This window comes from Gracilinanus agilis, chromosome 5 (assembly GCF_016433145.1).
Source record: "Gracilinanus agilis isolate LMUSP501 chromosome 5, AgileGrace, whole genome shotgun sequence".
In the NCBI taxonomy this organism is placed as follows: Eukaryota; Metazoa; Chordata; class Mammalia; order Didelphimorphia; family Didelphidae; genus Gracilinanus; species Gracilinanus agilis.
The window spans coordinates 291,482,875-291,505,298 of NC_058134.1; the positions used below are offsets into that span (position 1 = coordinate 291,482,875).

At 37.7% G+C, this 22,424-nt stretch overlaps 1 protein-coding gene across 3 annotated transcripts in view; it reads right to left on the reverse strand.

The window, feature by feature from the left end:
• ATF1 (activating transcription factor 1) overlaps positions 1-22,424 on the reverse strand; it is a 53,390-nt gene that overhangs the window by 27,329 nt on the left and 3,637 nt on the right. The window contains exons 1-4 of one of the 3 annotated variants that reach the window (XM_044677363.1): positions 20,190-20,226; positions 19,768-19,866; positions 9,307-9,435; positions 4,554-4,654 (exon numbers count right to left, since the gene is read on the reverse strand). In XM_044677363.1, coding sequence (XP_044533298.1) covers positions 4,554-4,654; positions 9,307-9,435; positions 19,768-19,860 — 323 coding nt within the window. In that variant the 5' untranslated portion in view covers positions 19,861-19,866; positions 20,190-20,226. Of the gene's footprint in view, positions 1-4,553; positions 4,655-9,306; positions 9,436-19,767; positions 19,867-20,189; positions 20,227-22,424 lie in introns of those variants that run through there. The other 2 variants (XM_044677362.1, XM_044677364.1) reach the window with 2 other exon arrangements.

A 22,424-nucleotide genomic window follows, 5' to 3' on the forward strand; every position in this document is an offset into this window, starting at 1 on the left:
CCCATAGATTTCTCATTTCATGATTTGAACCCAGGTGATAGCATGCACATAAAGAATTTCAAACGTACTGGGACAACTGAACCTGCTTATGATAGACCATTCCAGGTCCTATTGACTACACATGTAGTCATTAAATCATTAAAATTGGGGAAAGGGACTCATGGATTCATTGTGGTCATATAAAATGATTCCCCTCTACTGATAATGAATAATTGCCTGTACTGACTGTATTTGACTATTGTGATAAGATTTCCCTGATTGCTAGATTTCTACTATTTTGTTGCACTGTATTTGGCTGATCCTTATATTTGAACAAATTGCCCTTGTAGAATTATATATATATATATACTACCTCACAACAGAATATCTGAATTAGTGACCTATATTGACTTGAAGTGCCTTTTGTAACATTTTGTGCCTTTTGTGATTTTTTTGTATTTTCTTGATTATTGCTTTATCTATCTCATTTGCACTCACGCTGCAGATCATGGCAAGTTAAAGAGGGAAATAAATTTTATTTTTTGGAAATTAGCCTCTATAACTTTACCTCTGTAATTGTGAGATTACACAATTTTAATATTTTTGTTTCTTCTTCCTACAATGCCATATAGTATTTGATTTTTTCCTCTCATTTTTTACATTTGAAGCACATGTCACCAGTACTAAAAATATTTTCTGAAATGTTTTGATTTTTGCATTAGAATAACATAAGATGTCCATTTGCCTAGCATATAAATGTGTACCCAAAAAGCTTTGGACTATGGCAACCTGCCACTAGTTATTGAAATATTATGAGACTTTTGCTCGATGAATACATCTGAATCAAAGAGAAACGGACCACAAAGGAGCACAGAAGTTGACCTGCAAAGTGTCAAACGAGCACAAAAAGGTAAGAGACCAAACCAATCCTATGGGGATTGATGACATTCTGTGCAAAGAGCACAGACTTAATCATGTGTGAGACTCGAGGTTGCGGCGCCTGACATATGTTAAGACGTAGGACAGACTTCCTTGTACCACACTCTATATCAAGTATACAATGATTGTTCTGGCTCCATTATCCCAAAAAGTGAAGAAAAGGATCAAACCAGGAAATGCTATTTCCCATTTGTTTTGAGATCTAGTATCTTTTTTTCTATTTCTTTCATGATGTGTCAACTTACTGTAGTGCAGGCTGCTAAAATGGGTTAGCGAGTGATTGTCGTTGCAAAGCTTATGGGACATGGATTGCTACAAGAACCTGTTGTGATTTGTGGGTTTTTTCCTTTTTCCTAGAATTTTTTTTCTTTTCTTCTTCATGTTTTTGATATTCTAAATTTCCCTCACAGGTTATTTTCTTTTAATTTCTTTGGATTCTTCAATGTTTTTGATAATTGATTCATATATCTTAAGACATGATTGTGTATCCCTACGTGATTCCTATGTGTATCCCTGTATCTTCCTCAGGCGGGAATGTGTTATTATTCTCCTCAGGCGGAACTAGGTTGTTGCTGTGAGTTTTGATTTGAATTTGAGCCTAATTTAGAACAGAAGACCACCTTCCAGAATCCAGAAGGTGCCATGAAGATGCCTGCAGAGACACTCACTGCACCAGAAGATCAGAGTGAACTTTGAGATGGTGAATTTGAACTTTGAGGGGTTGAATGTATTTACTTTGAATGGACACTCTAATGCCAAAAAGGGCTTTTTGTCTTCTTAGTGTTTGCCTATTTGTTTTTTTGTCAATGCATCTAACATTGGTTTTGTTCTTTTTCTCTTTTATGTCCCTTTTTTCCCCAAATTATTTTAAGTTTTAATTTGACTGTTTCCAAGATCCACTGGGGAGACTAGTCTCCCAAAGGATCATAGGGGGGAATGTATATATGAAAAATCTTGAACCCCTGGAACTGCATTGCCCAAAATTCCTTTCTGTATTGCCCACAATTCCTTTTCCTTTCTGTTTAAGTGCATCTTTTGCATGATTGTATATAAATTTTGGATAACGCTCCTCTCACTCTCTCTTCCATATGAATTGAGTGGTGACTGGTCCTTGTTGCCCTAGCTCTCTCTTCCATGTGAAGTGAGTGGGGAACATTCCCTGTGTTCTCTAGCTCTTAAATATTAATAAATCTATATAAATATTATGCTTTGGAGATACTGAATATTAATTTTAAAATCCACAGGTGAGACTACTCTTGGATCTTTTCTTTGGACTATCACATGGGCGAGTGAAAAAGGCTGACTCCTTTCCTGGCTCCTGAAGGGACTAGCTTCCAGAGAGGCCCCCTCTCTTGGAGGAGGCCTTGTGACTGGAACCCTTCTCAGGTGGAGAGTTAATAAAACCTGCTTAATAAAACTAGCTCATACTGGGCCAGAGTAATTATCTAGTGCAGTGATGGGCAAACTTTTTAAAGAGAGGGCCAAAGAAAAGGAAATACTCATCTGTCTGTTTCTAAGGCAACTTTTTCAAAGTTTCATTGTATTGTATCCTACTCATTGTATTCATCAGATTAGGAATAATGTCATTTGGTCATATAGAACATTTCATGGGGCTGCATCTGGCCCACGGGCCGTAGTTTGCCCATCACTGATCTAGTGTGATAGGATATCTTCTCTGCCTTCTTTCTCATTTCTCTACTTTCACTCTTTCCTTCTATTTTATAAATAAATACTGCTGAAAAGTCATTTGACAAGATATATTAATTTCGGTGACCACATTTATATTTAGTCCAATCTTAATTTTTAACCCTTACAGGTTGGAGGTAAATGGTGAAGAACTTTAATATACTAAGCTTTTTGTTTTGTTTTGATAAAAACCCTTCCATCTTAGAATCAACACCATGTATTGGTTCTAAGGCAGAAGAGTGGTAAGGGCTAGGCAATGGGGGTTAAGTGACCTGTCCAGGCTCTTGGAATTTGGATCTGAAACCATGGCACATGAAAAGTAAATTTAAGGAAACTGGGGTGATGTACCTTAGAAATAAGAATATTTGAGTGAAAATAATTGATTCTCCTCTCCCCATCCCCACTCAATTTAATCAGAATTTACTCAATTCGGTGTGACTTATCAGAGATTGTATTAGTGAATTAAGCAGTATTGGATTAAGTTTGAGTTAGTCATGTTAGGAATACTTTAGGAATGAGAATTTTATAGGTTAGAATCTCCCCCCCCACACACAATGTATTGGTGGTATTTTTTATGTATCAGTGATTATATTAATTGTATTTGGTTAATTGGTTAAACTAATCTACACTAGATTAGTTAAGCCAATTAAAAGGATTTACTTTGTGCTGCCCTATTAGCACTCTTTCCACCCCTCTCTGTTCCCCAAGGATGCAGTACTTGAAAAAGGATTCACGTGCCTTAACAAAGCCCCTTACCCCATGGGTCATTTCTACCTACTCCCTAGCCACCTTTGCTTCAAAACCATAACTTCCTTGGACCCTAGGATATCACTGGTCAAACACAAGTGCTTAATGACCTTCAGAAGACCCCGGACTCTGCTGACAGGAACTTGTGACTTTTGAAAAGGCCTGCTGACAATGAATGTGATTGATGTACAAGTATGTACATCACCCTTAGCCACTCATAGTCTCTTCCTTGATTCTGAAATTGGCACATCATAGAATTACCATTTTTTTGCACCCCTCAGTGGCTATCCAAATTCCATCACAATAAATGTTATATTTACAATTTAAAGATTAAAAAAATTCATTTGCATCCCACAATAACTACTTAGTACTGTGTAATTAGAATCTGTTACCCTAAAAATTAAAATTCCCAGCATCCCCCTCTCCTCACATTATGTGCTGACATAGGGAGGATATAAATTTGGTGTAGTCCCACCTCTCGCTCTCTAGTCTTCCTATCAGGGCTTTGGCAGAGTGGGCTTTTTAAACAGGCAAGGAGAACTTTATCATATGGTCTTAATTTTGTTAAATAATTAGGTTTTCTTACTTCTATTTCCTTTTTATTCCTTCTACTTCAAGTGATTATTAATAAACTTTATAAAATTAATACTTGAAGTTTAATTTTATTTAAGTCCTACAGTACATTTGCTAAAATGTAGCTTCTGGAATAGATCACAAGCATTCTAAACCAATTCAGTGAGCCTACACAGGCCAATTCTAAATTCATTCCCATTCCTACTTGTGACATACCCCAAATTATAAAATTAGTGGGAAAACTTGGTATTGCCTTTGATAACACATCTTTTAAAAAATTAAATATGAGAAAATTAAACTATAAAACAACTAGTAACAGTAACACAATTACCAATCCATTATCCACCTGAAAGATTTTTCACAAAGTACTTATAGTCCCCAAATAATACTCAAGTTTATTAACATAAAGTATTGCCTAATGCCTTTATGCTATTTAAATCTAGTGCAAAACATGTTCATTTTGTTGATACTTCACAGCTTCTTAGTGATTTCACTTAAGTTTTCCCTCACCAAGAGGGTGATTATAGGCATAGATTCCCACTACTTTTCACAAGGTCTCACATCAAGTATACAGCACTATGTAAACTCTGGAATTGAATAAATAAAAACACTTAGGAGTCAATACTCACCTGTAAGATGGGCGCCGTGCCAAAATTCCCCGAGCTTTCTGTGAAGAGCCAATGCTGTCAGAAGAATCCTGAGACTCTTCACTATCTGACCAGGATGACACCTACAAAGTACATTTTACTTCCTGAGACTGAATATTGCAGGTAAAATATTAAAGATGTTTAAAATAAGACCTTTTTTCATTCTGTTACGTTCAGAATAATTGATCAGTCTCTAAGCATTTATTACACACCCAGGAGGTGCCAGACATAGTGGTAACTGATGGGAAGAAAAGGGAAAAGATGATCACTCCACCTGAAGCTCCCAATCGATCAAGAGAACAAGCAAAAAAATGTGCACTAATGAGCTAAATACAGGATATAAAAGAAATATAGGTAAGGCACTAGAAAGTAGAGAAATTATACCTATAGAAGGCAGGGTTTTACTTGGGTCTCAAAGCCAAGAGGAGGGAGAACATTCCAGGCATGAGGGATAGCTAAGAAAAATGCCCGGAGACTGCTGTCTGTTGTTGATGGAGTATTTTGTTTGAAGAACAATAAAGAGGCCAGTGTCACTGGATCAAGAAGCACAGAGGAGTGATAGTATAAGAAGATCGAAGGGGCAGGGGCACCAAATAGGAAGACTTTAAGCATGAGAGGATTTTGCATTTGATCCTAAAAGTGATACAGAGCGGACATATTTGAGACTTTTATTACAAAGGTGAAATCTAGTCCTTGGCAATGGATTGGCTAAAAGATACTGAGAAAACAAGCTGGGACTGGAAAGTTGGCGGTACCTTGACAATAACAGGGGAAAGGATTTGGGGTGAAATAAAATTAATTCAGTTTTGGACATGTTGAGTTTAAGATGTTTAGTGGACAGCTAGTTCAAGAAGTCTGAAAGACAGTTGGAGATGTGAGCCTAGAGGCTAGCAGAGAGGTTAGGACCAAGTAAGATTTGTAGAAAAGCAGATTTGAGAATGAAGAGCAGAAATGAAAACTGAATCCATGAGAGCTAATGAGATCATCAAGTAAAATCATACAGATGGAGAAAAGAGGATTCAGGAAAAAACACTGTGTTTTTGGTTAGTGGGTCTAATTTAGATGACCATCAAGGAAAGAAGGAGTGGTCAGGTAGGTAGGAGAAGAACCAGGAAAGAGTAGGATTTTGAAAACCTAGAGAAGAAAGTACCAAGCACTGATCCAAACTATCTGAAAGGGCTCATGGTAAAAAAAAAAAAAAAAAAAAAAAAAAAATGCCCTCTACTTCCCAGAAAAAGAACTGGATCTGAATACAGACCAAAGCAAACATTTTTTTACTTTCTTAGTTTTTTTTTCTATTTGAGTTTCCTTACATAAAAGGATTAATATGGCAAAATTTACACAATTACACATGTAAAAATCTATATGATATTGCTTAACATCTCAAGGGGGTGAATGAAGGGAGAAACGGACAGAATTTCAGATAAAATATTCTTTGAAAAATGTCAGGAGGGGGCAACTGGGTAGCTCAGTGGATTGAGAGCCAGGGCTAGAGAAGGAGGTCCTAGGTTCAAATCTGGCCTCAGATACTTCCCATCTGTGTGACCCTGGGCAAGTCACTTGACCCCCATTGCCTACCCCTACCACTCTTCTGCCTTGGAGCCAATACACAATATTGACTCCAAGATGGAAGGTAAGGGTTTAAAAAAAAAAAAGAAAAAAAGAAAAAATGTCAGAAAGTGTTTTTACATGTAATTGAGGAAAAAAATAAAACTTAATACCTTGAAAAATAACAAATAAAAACACAATACAGCATAAAAAAAGAGCCTATCAGGGAAGAGAGGGTGATTGACAGAATCAAAGTCATTAGGATGGGAAGAAAGCAAGAGTGAGCCCAAAGTAAAAGGCGACTACAATCAAAAAAAAAAAATCACATAGGAAAGGACAAAAGGAAGTTTAAGAAGAAGCAAACAAGCAGGTAGTTTTGAAAGTAACATGTAATATTTATTATATACTTAAAAACATATTGAGTGATATGAAACAGCAACCCAGTTTCATAAAGAATCTTCTTTTTGTGCTCTCTGTATAGAAACGCTTTTTGTTTAAAAACATTAAAAGGTTTAAAAAGGAAAAAGAAGAACTGAAGAAAACTGGAAAAGATTTGCAAAAGACTAATAAATATAATAAATAATAAATAAGTAATAAATCCATCAAGAATAGTGGAACTGGGGCAGCTGGGTAGCTCAGTGGAGTGAGAGTCAGCCCTAGAGACGGGAGGTCCTAGGTTCAAACCTGGCCTCAGCCACTTCCCAGCTGTGTGACCCTGGGCAAGTCACTTGACCCCCATTGCCCACCCTTACCAATCTTCCACCTATGAGACAATACACCGAAGTACAAGGGTTAAAAAAAAAAAAAAAAAAAAAAAAAAAAGAATAGTGGAACTATTTTGTGATGCCAGAGAATTGGAAATTGAGGGGATGTCCATCAATTAGGGAATGGCTTTACAAATTGTGGTACATGTTAGTGATGGTATACTATTGTGCTGTAAGGAATGATGAACAGGCTGATTTCAGAAAAAGCTGAAGAGATCTGTGAGAATCGATGCAGAGCAAAATAAGCTGAATTGAGAGAACACTGTACATAGTAACAGCAATATATTGTACAATGATCAACTGCAAAAACTTGGCTACTCTTAGCAATGCAATGATCTGGGATAATTTTGAAAGACTTATGGAGAATGCTATCTACCTCCAGAGAAAGAACTGTAGAATTGGATGGATGGATGCATATCAAAGCAGACTATATCAGCGTATTTATGGTTTTATTTTGGGGTTTTGGTTTTGCATGAGTGTGCTCTTACAACAATGACCAATATGAAGTGTGTTGCCTGATAACAAAATTTTAAAATATTTTTAAAAATTTAATTAAAAAACTAATTTTAATTAATTTTTAAAATAGTGGAACTAACACTTTTGAACGCTAACATCACACCCCTTGAAGTGTTTATAAAGTTGGCAGAAATGATGGCAAAACCAAGTGATTAGAACAAATATATCACAAATATATTTATGATATATATATAAATATATATATATACATATATATATAAATATATACAAATAGCTGTGCACAGGCAATACAATTAGGAGAAGATAACAAAGGCATGGGAAAATTCTCAGATGTTAAAATGGAAAAAAAGAGGTGACCTCTAAGCTTATTCTCCAATATGTAAAAAAAAAAAAAAAATAAGTCATCTATATACAAGTTGAGGGCATCAACAGTGAGGATATTGGTAAAGAACAAGTAAACTTTAACAAGCTATGCTTAACAGACAGGTCTTTGTTGTCATTCAGTCATAATCAGCTAGGTCTGACTCTGTGAGTCCATCTTAAGTTTCCTTGGCAAAGATACTGGAGTGGTTTGCCATTTCCTTCTCCAGCTCGTTTTACAAATGAGGAAAAACTGAGGTAGAGTTAAGTGACTTGCCCAGGTCACACAGCTAGGAAGTGTCTGAGGACAGATTTGAACCCAGGCCTGGCTCACTATCCACTTGACTTAGCCATCCTGCAATGGCTTCCTGTTTGGTCTCCCTACTTCCAGTTTCTTGCCTCTCCAATCAGAAATGTATTCCTAGAGTTTAGATTTAAACATATCACTTCTTCCTAAACAAGAACTTTAGGGAGAATTTCAATGTTATCCCTAGGATAAAACACAAACTTCTCCGTATGGCATTAAAAACTCTTCAGAAAATCTGGCTCCAGCCTCTTTCTCTCTATTCCCTGTATATGACATTCTATTTCCTCCCTCCATGCCTTTGCACAGCCTGGTCCATCCCCAATTCCGGGACTGTTCTCTCTTCCCTCACCTTTGACACTCTCTTACAGGAGAGGCCTTTCCTGATTGCTTCATATGTTAGTGCTTTCCCCTTCATCCCCAAATTATTTTGTACTGATTCTATACATCCTTAGTATAGACTCAGTAGAATATGTTTATTTTTTGTAATATTCCAGGACAGAGCCTAGAATAGCCCAGGCTCTCCTAAAAGGGCTAAGCTGTTTACCTACCAAATTCTTTCTCATCTGCTTGGTTATGAAGTTTTGATTTAAAAAAAACAAACAAAAAAAAAACCCTTTACTTTCTGTCTTAGTAACAACTTTAAGACAGAAGGGCAAGAGCTAGGCAAAGAGAGTTAAGTGACTTGCCCAATGTTACACAGCTAAGAAGTGTCTGAGGCCAGATTTGAACTCAGGAAGAGGAGTCTTCCTGACTTCAAGTCCAGTGCTCTATTCACTGCACAACCTAGCTATCCCATGAGTTTTGAAGTGAAATTTGTAAGTGAAAGACTCTCACTGAGCCACCCCATTTCCACCCTACCACCTTTTCCTATGGAGAGACCACTCTTCCCTTTTACCTCACCAAGTATGGATTTGGCCTTCAGGGAATGGGAGGAAGAGGCAGTGCTATTTAACTTCTCACATGCTCAGGATTCCTACTTCTCAGCTGAGGTCTTCCTTGCCCGAGAGGGATAATCTTCTCACCACTGGATCTACAAGTATCCTTCCCTGGAGGTTTGTCTTTTCCCTTAAAATTCAAGCCCACCTGTCCTTGCAGAAGATAAAACTAATGTGGATCTTTAATAACTAGGAGATTAAAATGTTGTTCTCCCTTTGTTAAACTAATTTCTAAGCAGATTATACTGCTTACAATATTGTAATGAGACAGCAACTTGCTATCAGATAAGGCTCCAGACATGAAAATTTATACTTTGTACCACAGAGACCACATTTCCAGTTACCTGCACGGTCTGCACTTGCGGGGGGTGGATCACTGAAGATGACTGAGCAGTTTGGATGACCCCCTGACTCTGTACTTGCTCTCCAGAAAGATGTACAACTGTCATTGGTGCAGCTCCTCTTAGTGACATCTATGAATAAGCAGAAATTCAATTAACCAAATATTTATTTCACCTGTACACGGAAGAAAAGTAAAACCCTAACAGTGGGGAACGTACATATTTGGGGCATGTTAGATTTTTGCTTTTTTGTTGCTGAAAATCAATGTTATCTTCTTTAGCAATTTGAACATAATTTTATCAGGGCATTGAGCTGACTTCCCTGTGTGTTAGTAAGGTCTAGAGAATGGAAATGACTTGCCCAAGGTTATATGGCTAGGGTCTATAACCCCAGTATCCTGGCTCCAAGTCCAGTGTTCTTCCCACTATACCAAATTTAGTCTCAGCATCTGCATGGCGTTGGTGATATAAAGATGACTCGGGAGATAGTTTCTGCACTTAGGGAACTTACAATCTGGTAGGGAATGAGGACAAGGAAAGAAATAATTATGACTCAAGTTAGAAATGTACAATTTATTATCACTAGAGAAGCACAAAGAGATTCCAAAGAGGAAAGAAATAAGGAGGAAGAGTGGGACACTAGGCAATGACTCCTACAGGACAAAGTACATTCCGGGCATGGAATATACTAACCAGGACACTATATTTGGTTTCTTTTCTTTTTTCATAGCCAGGAGAAAAAACTAGCAGATTGTTTGCTAAACTAAGTAGAATACTGATGTATGTGCTATGGAGCACAAAGAGGAGCAGGTGACTTAGGGAATAGTGAGCTGTCTAGTTTAGATGAGTTCATGAAGGAAAACAGAGAAACCTGGAAAGTGGAGCTGGAGCTAGACTGTAGAGGGCCCTAAATGCCATCCTGGAGTCAGAGCTTTAGGCTATGATTAATGGTCAGACAATAAAGCTAATCAGATTACTCTGGCAGCAATATGTAGGGCAGAGTTGAAAGAGAAGGGAACAGAGGCAGGGCCAAGAGAAGGCTATTCTAGTAACTGAGGTATGAAGAAATAAAGTGGTGGCTGTGGAAAGTGAGATGAGATGGAAAGAGAAAGCCACTCAACTTAATAGTCATTTACTATTTCCTTTCCCTATGAATCCAAAGATGTTGCAAGGGTTTGAGCTTAGGTAACTGGAACAATGGTAGTACCTTAGGCCAGGTTTTGGGGAAAGAGTAAGTTCAGTTTTGGATAGGTTGGAGAGTAAACATCCAAGTGGAAATGTTTATTATGGGCAGTTGAAAGTTGAGGCCTAGGATATAGGAGTTGTAGGAACTATAGATAAAGATTTGAACATTGTCTGGGATTGGTAAGATTGCCAAAGTTAAAATCAGAGGGCCAAGGATGTGGCCTCCATTTTAAACATAAAACAAAAACAAACCAACAGTTCATGCAGGTACAAGAATTCCTGCTTTAGGACAAGGACCATGGCAAACTTCTTTTGTAGTCCTCATGACTTAAAACAGAACAACATAAGCCATATATCTGGCTTAAGAAATATTTGTCAAGCACAAGCGCTCAATCTACAGGAGATCATGGAATACTGTTAGCAAACTGCTTGATTTAGTTAGGTTCTACCAAGCATCATAAATACTATTTCCCCTTCTTTAAAACTTCCCATCAGGGCAGCTAGGTGGCTCAGTGGATAGAAAGCCAGGTGGTCCCGGGTTCAAATGTAGCCTTAGCCATTTCCTAGATGTGTGACCCTGGGCAAGTAACTTAAAACTTCAATTAACTAGCCTTTACTGCACTTCTGCTCTCTTGAACCAGTAATTTAATATCAATTCTAAGACCCTAAAATAATATGATTCTATATGAACTACGTTAAATTCCCTTCAATTTCTATTTCTATGCTTAATTTTAAAAATGTAAAATTTAAGTCTCTTAGTTTAGACCCAGGAGTCCAATCTGTCCAGATCTTCCAGGATCCTAATTTTTTCATCTGCTCCTGCATCCATGTCTAACAATGTTCTTAACCAAATCATTATTTTTTTTAAAACCCTTAACTTCTGTGGGGGTCAAGTGACTTGCCCAGGGTCACACAGCTGGGAAGTGTCTGAGGCCAGATTTGAACCCAGGACCTCCTGTCTCTAGGCCTGACTCTCAATCCACTGAGCTACCCAGCTGCCCCTTAACCAAGTCATTATTGAAAAGAACAAAAAGGACAGCATGTTCTACAGCATGCTACCAGAAATGCTCATCAGCTAGGTGGCACCATAGTACACAGAGCATTGGTCCTGGTGTCAGGCCTCAGACACTTACTATGTGACTGTGAGCAAATCATTTAAGTCCGCGGGGAATAGTTTGCCCATCAATGACTTAACCTATTTGCCTCAATTTCCCTATTTGCAAAATCGAGATAATAATAGTGCCTTATCACAGATTGGCTGTAAATATCGAGTGAGATTATTATAAGGAATTAGTATAATAGCCGTCATGTAACAGGTACTATGTAAATGCTATTATTCTATTGGATTGACATTGGCACAGGCATCGTACCCCCTTAACCCAGGCAAACTGTAAACAGGGAAATTCCCGTGTTCCTTTCTGTCCTTGTGACTCCTAACCCAAGAACTTCTATAAGACCCTGAGATTATTATCATCTTTGGATCATCCTTTAGATAGAGATGGATATAGAGATGCACTTTCAGACTACACCTTGATACCATCAGGCTGTATCTCAGGCATCCATTTGTTCCCTAAACTATGAGGGTCTTCAGGCAGACCCCGGTCAGATGACCAAATACCCCACTGAATGCCTGAATATTTATCATTCTAGAGTCATGTCCACACCATAACACAACATCACATCCTCACTATTGTAAAGACTCCAGGACTGAGGCATTCAGGGAGCACCCTCCCCCCCCCCCCCCCAGGGATGTTCCACTCATGCTGTCTAGTAGGCCAAAATTCTACATTACTAATAAATCTCTTTTTACTTTTAAGCTATTTTGGAGTCTTGCATTCTCGCAGAAGGTGTCCTTCCCGAACCCAGGAGTTCACCTAATAACAATATCATCAACTAATGAGTACACACGCTCCACTGCTAACCTATCTACTAAAACTACTTGATCGCATATATTCCAGACAGCACTTCTCCATCTTGATATATATAAGGATATAAGGGACTCTTAGCCTGAAGGAAATATATGTCTATGCTACCAGGCCAGAAATGGAAATGGAAGTTACTTTTTTAAAAAAGGATACACAGCTGTCTTAGAATAACATTGTTAGAGTAAATAAACTCATACAAGAGCCTACTGATCACTACTTCCATTTCTAAACACTAGCAAACCATCTGTTTAATAATTTAGTTTAGAATTTTGCTGGAATTTGATGGCAAAATCATCAGTTTGCATTTTCTAAAATCTATTTTTTGGAAATTTGTTGTACACTAGTTATTAGCCAAATTTAAGAGTTTATGACTCCTTGAAGAAATAAATTTATTACATGAAACAACTAGACTGGATTTTAAACAAAGGATTCTTGGATTTTTGTTAGGGAAAAATGATTGACAGGAAAATTTACAACACATTATGTATACCACTGAATATCCCTCTACATGCATAAATGATCCTGTTCCATCCTGTCTTCTCCAGCAGACTGTCCCCTCTGTTTGCCTACTCTCTCGCTAATCTTCAGACTGTCTACTGGTGGATTCCCTATGACCTAAACCCCTTCAATTGATCCACCTACTCTGCTAGCTATTGTCATCTCTTCTCCCTTTTGTGGCTAACATCTTTAAGAAGGTCATCTACAACTGGTGCTTTCACTTCCGTTTCTCTCTCTCTCTCTCTCTCTCTCTCTAAAAAAAAAAAAAAAAAAAAAAAAAAAAAAAGGTGGCTGTTTTTGCCTTAGAGCTTATAGTCCCTGGCACATAGTAAGTAATAAATTTTCCTGGAATAATCTAGTTCAAACATCAAGAATCTCAAATGATTTTTAAAAAGTAGCCTGTGTGCATTTTGGAATGGCTCTGAACCCTGGAAGACTACATCTCCCAGGACTTTCTACCACAACTTCCTCAGACACATTCCACTTCCTTTGTGGGAGGTGTCTGAGAAAGTATATAAAGAAGAGAGAGGGCAGATTTTGGCGCCTTTTTTGGAGAAGGGAGGAGAGAGACTTTTTTCCCCAGAGAGCCTTGGTCCCGACACAGTTGTCTGAGATCTACCTCCTAGCTTTCCCAGACCTTTCTTTCCTAACCTAAATAAACCCAGTTAAATATTCCTATAGTCTAGCCTAATTTTTGTTTTGCTCCAAAGGGCTCTGGTTAATTTCCCACCAGGGCTGGGAGGGTATCCCGGCTTCCTTCCCTACCTTCCTTTTCTCTTCCTTTCTCCCATCCTCATCATCCCTTTTTCACCTACAAACACAACACCTGGAAAGGAGATTCACAATACCAAATTTCAAACTACACTTTAAAAGAATGAATCATCTAAAGCAGTAATGGGCAAACTATGGCCCACGGGCCAGATGTGGGCCCCCTGAAATGTTCCATCAGGCAGGCAACATTATTCCTAATCTGATGAATACAATGAGTAGGATACAATACAATGAAACTTTGAAAGAGATGCCTTAGACACAGACTGACAGATGAGCATTTCCTCTCCTTTGGCCCTCTCTTTAAAAAGTTTGCCCATCTCTGATCTAAAGTACTCAGTACCAGGGGCAGCTGGGTAGCTCAGTGGATTGAGAGCCAGGCCTAGAGACGGGAGGTCCTAGGTTCAAATCTGGCCTCAGACATTTCCCAGCTGTGTGACCCTGTGCAAGTCACTTGACCCTCATTGCCTACCCTTACCACTCCTGCCTTGGAGCCAATACACAGAAGGTCAGGGCTTTTTGAAAAAATAAAGTATTCAGTACTAATTTAGGAGTAGAAGAGTCTATCAGTGGAAAAGATTAGGTACGTAAAATAGAGAAATAAATGACCATACTGTTCAACAAAACAAAAAGACCCCCATCTACTAGGATAAACACTCCTATTTAACAAAAAACTAAGGGAAAAATTGAAAACCGCTCTTGCAGAAGTTACCTTGAGACCAACATTTCACATCAACATATTAAAATACATTTCAAATGAACAACATGACTTAAACCAATCAGGAAAGCAAGGAAGGAAATACTTATCACCACTGTTAGTAAGAGAAGAATTCAGGACCAAACAGGGTATAGCAACACCAACAAAAGATAAATGCAGCTAAATTGAGAAATTAAACAGTTAAATGGGATTAAAGGTCTCATGTAAGATATATAAGGAATTGTTTTAAATATATGCAAAAAAGTCATTCTCTGATAGTCAAAGGATATAAACAGGCAATTATCAAAAGATAATTAAAAATCCAAGCTTTGAAAAGACACATGAAAAAGTACTCCAAATTATTTTAATTAGAGAAAAATCAATCCATACCCCTGAGCCTCCACCTTGTACTGGCAAAAATGACAACCGTGGAGGGGGTATTCTAGAAAACAATTTGGAATTAAAAAGGTCAAACTACATTTCCTTTGACTTAGTGATGTTGTTGCTCAGCCTTTGTCTCAGGGTTATCAGAGAAAGAAGAGACCTCCATGCACAAAAATGCTCATATTGGATTTTTTGTATAAGCATAAGAAAAAGGTTGGGAGGGTGTCCAGCAATTCGGGGAACATAGGAACTAATTATAAATACGACCATCTTTGTGTGTAGTTGAGGTGGAATTGAGGAGACTGAGGAACTGGGAAGATACAGTATCTGAGGGATCATTTATATATATGTTCAAGTCTCCTATTTTGACAGCTGCGTTTGAGGTGGAAAAGGAGAAAGAGCTAGGGACTAATTTCCTTGAGAAAGGAGGAAGAATGTCCTAGGGCAGTAATGGCAAACCTTTTAGAGATCAAGTGCCCAAACTGCAACCCTCACGCCCTGAGTGAGCCCCATGCCTTACCCCAGACAAGGGAGGAAAGAAGTGCTCCTATTGCTGCACATGGAGAGGGGGAGGGGAGCAGACCCTCTGGCACGTGTACCATAAGTTCGCCAACCCAGTACTAGGGGATCTGTAGATAGTAACCAACAAAATCTGAATTGGGTTATAAATTTGGATAGCATGAATATCAAAGGAGAAAAGGTAGCTGAAAAATAATGGTAAGAGTGGCAATGGGAAACAAGGTATACCCCAACTTTTCAAACTAGACCAGTAAGTATAAATAAGAAACATTCAGTAGGATGCCATGTTATGTGGAGGAAGCCAATGAGTATTAAAAAAGATGGAAGGAAAGTTAATTTTGGAGAAGGCATTCCTGAGGAAGAAGAAGAGCTGGGGTCCTTAAAACTACATTTCCCGTGGTCCAACAGGTTTCATGGGTTTCCTGTTTTGGATTAGGTATTCAAGGTGAGGGACTGTTTTAAGTAGGGGGGAGTGACTTGGAACTTCCTCTTTAGCTACCTGAGCGCGCGGGAAGGGAGGAAAAGGTAAATGGCTGAGGTGAGGTTTGAATAGGTTTCTTACCAGCGCATGGTCAGTTTATCTCTATCAGCATGGCTTTTATTAAAATACTATTCTTCCTTTTGATCTCGGCCCTCATCATTTTTAATAATAACACAGGAGAGAGTAGAGGTAATATGACTACTGGAATGGGAAGAATAAGAGGGTAAGAGAATGCCAACTATTGGAGAATGAGTCCAGGGAAAGCATGAGTGGATGGGAAGATGGTTGTTTCAAGAAGGTTAAGGTCAGTCTTCAAGCTTGTGATTGTTCTTCTACCCTATCTACTTCCGCTCCGTGGTTAGCAAATGTTACAGAACAAGGAAAAGTTATGTAAAATCTATATACAGCGAAGGTAAGTCACTTAATAGCATATTAGTCAGCTAATAAACTTAGGTTTAAAGTTCAGAATCCATTCTCACAGTCCTCTCATCATTGCTCTTTAGCTCACAGCACTATGGCTACTAGATAAGAGCACTGGGCTTGGAATCAAGATGACTCCTCTTCCTTGAGTTCAAATCTGGCCTCAGATGCTCACTAGCTGTGTGACCCTGGGCAAGTCACTTAACCTGATCTACCTAGTTTCTCATCTGTAAAATAAACTGGAGAAGGAAATGGCAAATCACTCTGGTATCTTTGCCAAGAAAACCCCAAAAAGGATCTGAAATGACACAACAACACTAAATCCCTTCCAAGAGTTCCCTCTTATCATTTCCCTTTAGGTCATAGCACCTCTCTTAGGTTCTAACTCTTGGACTTATCAAACAGTCTCAATACAGAGACCTCCAGAAAGTATACCTTATCTGATTATTCAATTCGGAACCACATGGGAAGGGAAATATTTTTCAATACTTTGGAATCTGCAAACTCAAATATCAACAATAACATTATATCGAGTTAACTTTTAAAGACAGTTGACCAAGAAAATAGTAGAAATCATTGTAAGTGCCTGGATTAAAAAAAGAACTGGTTTAAAGTCAAGAGTCAGGGAGATAGGTTTCACATTCCCATTTTGAACTGTGAATGAGCAAGTCATTTATTCTCTTTAAATCTCAGTTTCCTCATCTGTAAAATAGGGATAAAAGTATGCCTCCCTGAAAGGTTTGTTGTGAAGAAAGTGCTTTGTAAATTCTAAAGCACTTTTTACGTATCAGTTATACAGTAGGAAAGTGAAAATTCTGCTTTGAACAACTGCTTAGTCTAACAGTATAAAAATTAATTTTTTTGTTGAAGTATTTACTCCAAACATCCCTTTCATTCTTTAATAGATGATTTTCTAGATATATAGGTAAACTGATGGATAAGTTCTATAGACCATTTATTCAACTGTATATCATCATTATGACAGAGGCATATATAACTGGCCAAATTCTTTTGAGGGTCTATGAATCTCATATGGGAAGCTCTGCAATGTTCTGAGACTTGATATCATCACAATATCATCCATAAATAAGAATGAGAGGATTTCACCATCTTATTAAGAATTCCTCTTTCACTTGACTCTATGCCAGATATCCTGAAAACACCTTTGACAAGAAAGTTTCCCTGTCTTGATATACTTTTACATTTTACTTGATGTTAGTTATCATTATTTTTAAAGGAAGCATATAATTCTGACACCCATGATTGCTAGAAGAGTCTTTAAGGTAGCATCAAGGACTTTTTCCATGTCTTTGGTACCTTTCTCTCCTTCATGTCCTTTGGGAATAGACCCTTTAACTGCCTCAGATGTGTCAAGGAACTTCTCTGTGTATATTTGGTTGAACCCAGTTGCTTTTGCTACTTTTGTTTCACTTTCATAACGTGACACAACCACCCCAATCTACTTTTCCAATCTTTTTACATATCTCCCTCTTTCCTTTCTATATACTCAGTGACCCTGAGTCCCTTGCTACTCTTCACACTAGACAGTCAATCTGGGCATTTTTACTGACTATCCCTCATGCTGAGAATGTGCCTCCTTCCTCACCTCTGCCCCTTACCTCCTTTGGCTTCCTTCAAGTCCCAGCTAAAACCCCATCTTCCACAGGAAGCTTTTCTTCATTTCTTAATGCTAGCACTTTCCCCTAGTTGATTATCTCCAATTTATCCTCTATCTAATTTTGCTTGTACATAGTTGTCTACATTGGACCAAGAGCTTCTTGTAAGAAACAACTAGTTTTTTGCCTTTCTTTTACCTCCAGCAATTAATCTGGTGCCTGGTACAGAGATAGTCTTAAGAGGTATTTTATGACTGTTTAGCTGATTCAGGACTGCCCTTTCAACGTCTTCAGAAAGAACTTCTGAACCTAAAGGTGGTAACTCCACTGTCCCTAATAATAGAAACAATTGGTTATAGAAATCATTACAGAGCTTTTTTATTTTAAAATTTTATGTTGGCCTTATTTCAGTTTTGCCTTCAGATGCACTTGATGTGTGTTCATTTAGATGTCTCCTCAAGCTTCTGCTTTTTCCCTAACCCCTTTATACTCCTTCTTACTTTCTTAAGAAATACTGACTATAATCTTCTATAATTCTATGTATGACTATAAAAACAAGTTTATATTCCACTCCAGTGTTGCCCTTGGCTGCCCTATTTCTTTGCTTGGAAAACAAGTTGAGTGTTTGCTAAGATAGTTTTTAGACTCTTTTGGATTTCTTGTGATAATTTATGTATAATGGTTGAGCTTCTGTAAAAACTTGTCATACTGGTGTCAAATGACCTCTCCTAACCTTTCCAGACTGAAATTGTTTTAATTTTAAATAACTAAGAGGGAACATGACATGGTGAATAGAGTGAGTCAGCCCTCAAGTTAGAAAGACCTGGGTTCAAATCCTGATTCTAATATATACTGACAGTGTAGCCTTGGAAAAGTCAGAGGAAAACCAATACTTTTGAGAAGAGTGTAAAAAAGATGAAATTAAAAGAAGTACTGAACAGTCAGCTGCATGCCCATTGGATTCAAGTTTTATAAATATTTCATAAATGGAAAGATGATGAAAATGGCACTGAAGAAACTGAAATATATTTCCAAAGGGATAAGGAATGGGCAATTAAAGCAAACCACACCTAGGCACTCAGAATTCTCTCTGCCCTGTCCATTACAGGAATACTGGTATAGTGTGAGGAGGCAGCATGGCACTGATCTAGGAGTCAGAACACTTGGGTGGGAATGCCATAATACTGGTACTTACTACTTCACAGGGTTGTTGTGAGGTAAGTACTTTAGAAACCATATCATTGCAAGGCATTAATACTAAAGCCACTGGAGATTTAATAGGTAAAAATTATACATATGCCCATGTTGCCAAAATAATTTTTTAAGAAAATATCCAAAATACACTAGTCTTTACTGCAAGGTAAAAACATGCATTCACATGATGGTTATCACCCTTTGAATAATGTAGGGAAAAAAAACCCATCCATAAGTATCCATGACAAATCTGTTGAACTCTAGCTGGTAAATTTACAAAGATGTTACAAAATACCTGCTTCAATTAAGTTTGGTAACTTAACAGCCAAAGCCCCCTCCCTCCTTGGCAGAGGTCTAGAATACTGCACATACTGCTGGACTCAGTTGATATGTCGGTTACTCTTGCTGAACTGCCTTTCCCCCACTTTTCCCTTTATTCTTTTTTTGCAAGATGGATAGAGAAATTATAGGTAGAGAAATTATAAAAAATAATTTCAACTCTCAACTCATTTTTCTGAACTAAAAAAATCAAAATATAATGCTGCTTTTGTATATCTTAAAAATGCAGTTTGTCTCTAAACTGTGAAGACTATATATTACAACATAAAAAAAGTTCTCCCCTATCAAAACTACAGTCTCACAAAATCTTAACAGTTCATACATTACTACCTGTTGGTGGTCTTTTTAATCACTAGTGCTTTAAAATTTTGACCCAGTGGATTACTCTAGATACAGTATTAATCATTTCAAAATTATAGAAACTGACCCATGCTTTACCTGTTGAGCAATGTGAGAGATATGAGCACCCTGTACTGTTGTACCTGGTTGTGGTGCTGTCTCTGAACTGTTACTTTTGTGGGAATCTTCCATAATCAACTATAAGGAAAAAAGATTTGGTTAAAAAGTTAGTCTTCAGATGTTATTCTTTTTCAAATGTGGCTTTTTCATGCTACCTATATCACCCATATTTACAGCTTCAAAATTGTCCAACCTGAACTTTTGCCATGAAGATTTATTAAAAATGTTTAACAAATGGCAAAAAAATGAGTTGGTCTGAACTGTTATCCCTAAAAATGTTTAAATTAAACTTGTAAAAAATTTCCCTAAAGTTGATTCCACTTAAAGAATACAATACTACACAGGTGAGTTAGGACATTGACTTTCCATTTTCTAGGTCATGAAATCATTTATATTTGTACCTCTATAATATATGGACATTTCTTAGGCCAAAGTTGAGAGAAGCAAATTTTGTTATCTTAACACTCCTCCAGTCAGTAAGGGAACTCATTGTTCCACACAGTTGGTCAGTTGAGAGTTGTGTGGCTGGAACAGAATGGAAAAGAATAAAGCAACTTTTAAAGAAGCAAAAAGTGTCAATAAACTATCAAGCAAGAAGGTTGGGGTGGGGAAAAGAATGAGGCAGGTTTGAGGGAGTATAGAAGAGTATGAGAGGGAGGGGAAGGGAATAAGGATTAAAAGCACCTACTGCATGCTAAGTACTCTGCTAAGCACTTTACAAATATGTACTGTGTATCTATATTCTTATCACGAGTTTAAGGCCTTATAAAGTTTCTTAGCCCTTTTCCTTTGAAGGAACATCAATATAGGAATTCATTTTCAACAATTAAATGGAAAATAGCATTTCTAACCAAACAATTTAATGTTTATACAAGACATGTTTGAAAAATGATACAATTTTAAGATCCACACCTACAATTCAATATGTTTAGCCAGAAAAAAATGCATAGGCAAAGTATTTTCACACTTCCCTCCCTTCATTATAGAGCAGTTTAAAAAATGATCTGTTTCAGAAAATAGAATTTAAATCAAATAAAAAAGGCATGGTGAACTGGGCCTTGCAAGAGAAAACAGAACTTTAGGTGTGTTCTATGACTGGAAATGACTTTTCTTGCTCGCTGTGACTCATTGGCTTTTTCCCCTCCAAAGGGTTAGAGTTCCTACAACTGGTAGAAAACTGGACACATGAGTAGCAGATAAGAAAAAAAAAGAAATATACATCTCTGCTAACAAATGATGTTTTCAACATTTAAACTATATCTACCCACAAGAACCGAAAGTAGCCAATTCTATTTAAAAAACTTTATTGTATTGAATAACCCTGGTGGCAAGCCAACTAATCTTTCTAAGGCTCAGTTTCCTAAAATGGATATAAAATGCTTGCTCTCATGACAGAAGTGAGGAAAGTGCTTAGCACAATCTTAAGTTGTTATAAAATATTAATACCACATTTTAAAATGTCAAGGGTATGGGGCATGCTTTTATTTTCTCCTATTCTTTCATTTTTAAACTTCATTTTTATATATTACATATATACACATATATATTTGCTAAGATTAATACCATGTGAGATGCTATGTAGAATACTTGCTCAACAGAGGGATTTAAAAAAAAAATTTTTTTTAAATATAAAGTAGACCAGTGGGTAGATCACATTTGTAATCTCTATCAACAAAGGAGGTTTGAGATTGGTAGATCACTTGAAGTTGGGAGCTCTGATATACAACTAGGATAAAGTCAATTCCAACTAAGTTCTGCCTCAGTATGGTGAGGCCCTGTAAATATGATAAGCATGAGGCTCCATGATAGTAAGGAGAAGTGTCCCAGAGCAGAAAGAAAGCACCTCAAAGTTCCCATAGCAATCAGCAATGAGATCAGGCCCAGAAGTAGCTGTTCTGGGAGATGGGGAGAAGCTATCTCCAACCACCCAAGGAAGGAAGGAAGGAAGGAAGGAAGGAAAGAAAGAAGGAAGGAAAGAAGGAAGGAAAGAAAGAAGGAAGGAAGGAAGGAAGGAAGGAAGGAAGGAAGGAAGGAAGGAAGGAAGGAAGGAAGGAAGGAAGGAAGGAAGGAAAGCACATCTAAGAAACAGCTCATAGCAAGGTGAAGTAGGGTATCTTCCAGCACAGAGGAAAGAAGGAACACAAAGTGGCCTTATTAAAAGGATGCTGAGATTCTTGCAAAACTATTCAGCCATTGGGGGCAGCTGGGTAGCTCAGTGGATTGAGAACCAGGCCTAAAGACGGGAGGTCCTAGGTTCAAATCTGGCCTCAGACATTTCCCAGCTGTGTGATCCTGGGCAAGTCACATTGCCTAGCCCTTTACCACTCTTCTGCCTTGGAGCCAATACACAGTATTGGTATTGGGTAAGGGCTTACTAAAACATTAATTAATTAATTAATAGATAAGTAAAGAAAAAAAACTATTCAGCCTGATAAGCAGGTCTAAGGAATAGACTAGGAATCAAAAAGATATGGGTAGGCAACACCTTGAAATAGTTGCCTGGTTTTCTGTGTGCCCTGTGGAAACATAAGCAACATCAAGAGAAGCTTCTTATGAAAGGATGGACAACATATACAGAAGAGAGAGCAGAGAGCTTTTTCTGCCAGGCCACTCACCCCCAGCAATTACAGCACAAA